At 45.1% G+C, this 1,531-nt stretch overlaps 1 protein-coding gene across 3 annotated transcripts in view; it reads left to right on the forward strand.

The window, feature by feature from the left end:
* Nucleotides 1-1,531, forward strand: part of ccdc57 (coiled-coil domain containing 57) — a 23,562-nt gene that overhangs the window by 7,449 nt on the left and 14,582 nt on the right. For all 3 annotated transcript variants that reach the window (XM_005750614.1, XM_005750616.1, XM_005750615.2), the window contains exons 2-3: nt 476-634; nt 758-920. In XM_005750614.1, the coding sequence (XP_005750671.1) occupies nt 498-634; nt 758-920 (300 nt within the window). In that variant the 5' untranslated portion in view covers nt 476-497. The remainder of the gene's footprint in view (nt 1-475; nt 635-757; nt 921-1,531) is intronic.

Consider the following 1,531-nt stretch of genomic DNA (forward strand, 5'->3'; position numbering starts at 1 on the left):
TCTTCCTGTTAAAAGGGAGTTTTTCCTTCCCACTGTCGCCAAAGTGCTTGCTCATAGGGGGTCATATGATTGTTGGGTTTTTCTCTGTATCTATTATTGTACGATCTACTGTGCAACATAAAGCGCCTTGAGGTGACTGCTGTTGTGATTTGGTGCTGTATAAATAAAACTAAACTGAATTGAATTGAATTATGAATACTCAACGAGGAAGTGACCTAGGATTTTGAAACTGATACCATAGCTGCTAAAATTCTCACATGAGCCTTAATCACAGTGACCCTCACGTGAGAGGCGTGGGCGTGTCTGGATTAGCTTCCTGTCTCTCTCACAGCAGCATTTCATTTTACGTCCTCCTCCTCAGCCACCTTTTCTCGCCATGTTCCCTAAGGCTCAGTCCAACACACAGCAATGTCACATATAAAATATAATAGCCCACATTTTAAGTACTAGTCTTATTCTGTCTGCATTTTCAAAGGCTTCACACAGAGCAGCCACAAATGTGGACTCAGTGGGACGAGTATGTCAGGCAGGTGTCCAGTGAAATGGTCCTGAAAGACACACAAATCATCAGCCTGCAGGAGAGAGAAACCACACTAAGGACTGAGCTGGAGCGGAGCAGGAAACAGACTGAAAGGTGAGAGGGGGAAAGAAGAAATACGAAGTCGGGAGTGCCATGGAGGTCCTTCCTGATGCATTGAATGGAGTAATAAACAGGGAGTATGGGCATCATCTCTTTGTATTTATAATTTCCTGTCAGGTACAAACAGCATCTGAGAGCTGGACTCAACAGAGAGAAAGTCTTGGAGAAGAACAGCGTGCAGATGGAGCTGGAATGGCAGCGACGCTTTGAAGATGTAAAGGCGGACTACTACCTTGCAAATGAGCAGCTAATACAAGACCTGATCGAGGCCAGAGACCAGGTCAGTGGCTCACACATAACCCAACCCATTCAATAGACTCTGTGTGCACTTTAGCACTAATGCTAACTGAAATACCTGCAGTGATGGAAGCTGGACAGTTCACTGCAGGACAGAAAAAAGAGACTTTTTTTCACGTGTTTTCTGTTACACGCGTGTTCATGTCAGCAGGTGTCATTTAAAAAACGAGAAATGAGAACACATCAGATCTACGCTCATACAGACTGATGGTAGTGTTAGGAATGAAAGGACTGAATGATGGACATGATTACAGAGAGATTCGGATGCAGCAGGCTAGTCTGTGTGGATGACATTTCTTTGTAGCAGTTAGAGATGATACTGAGGAGTTTGTATGGTCCTCACGTTGCCTGACAACATCGGGGCATGCTCCTGATGAGATAACAGATCTGGCCCAGGGCATCATGGAGCTCCTGAACAGTCAGAGGTGCAACCTGGGAGTGTCTCTGGGGCCGCGACATAATGTCCCAGAGGTGTCCTACTGAATTTACATCAGGACCCACTGCACCAGTGTAGGGTCTGACACTGGCACAAGGATTTCATCCCAAGATGTAATCAGGATGTCCTTACCAATCCCTTTTTTTTTTTTTTTTTTC

Source organism: Pundamilia nyererei, unplaced genomic scaffold (genome assembly GCF_000239375.1).
Source record: "Pundamilia nyererei isolate P.nyererei 1_Seehausen unplaced genomic scaffold, PunNye1.0 scaffold00280, whole genome shotgun sequence".
Classification (NCBI taxonomy): Eukaryota; Metazoa; Chordata; class Actinopteri; order Cichliformes; family Cichlidae; genus Pundamilia; species Pundamilia nyererei.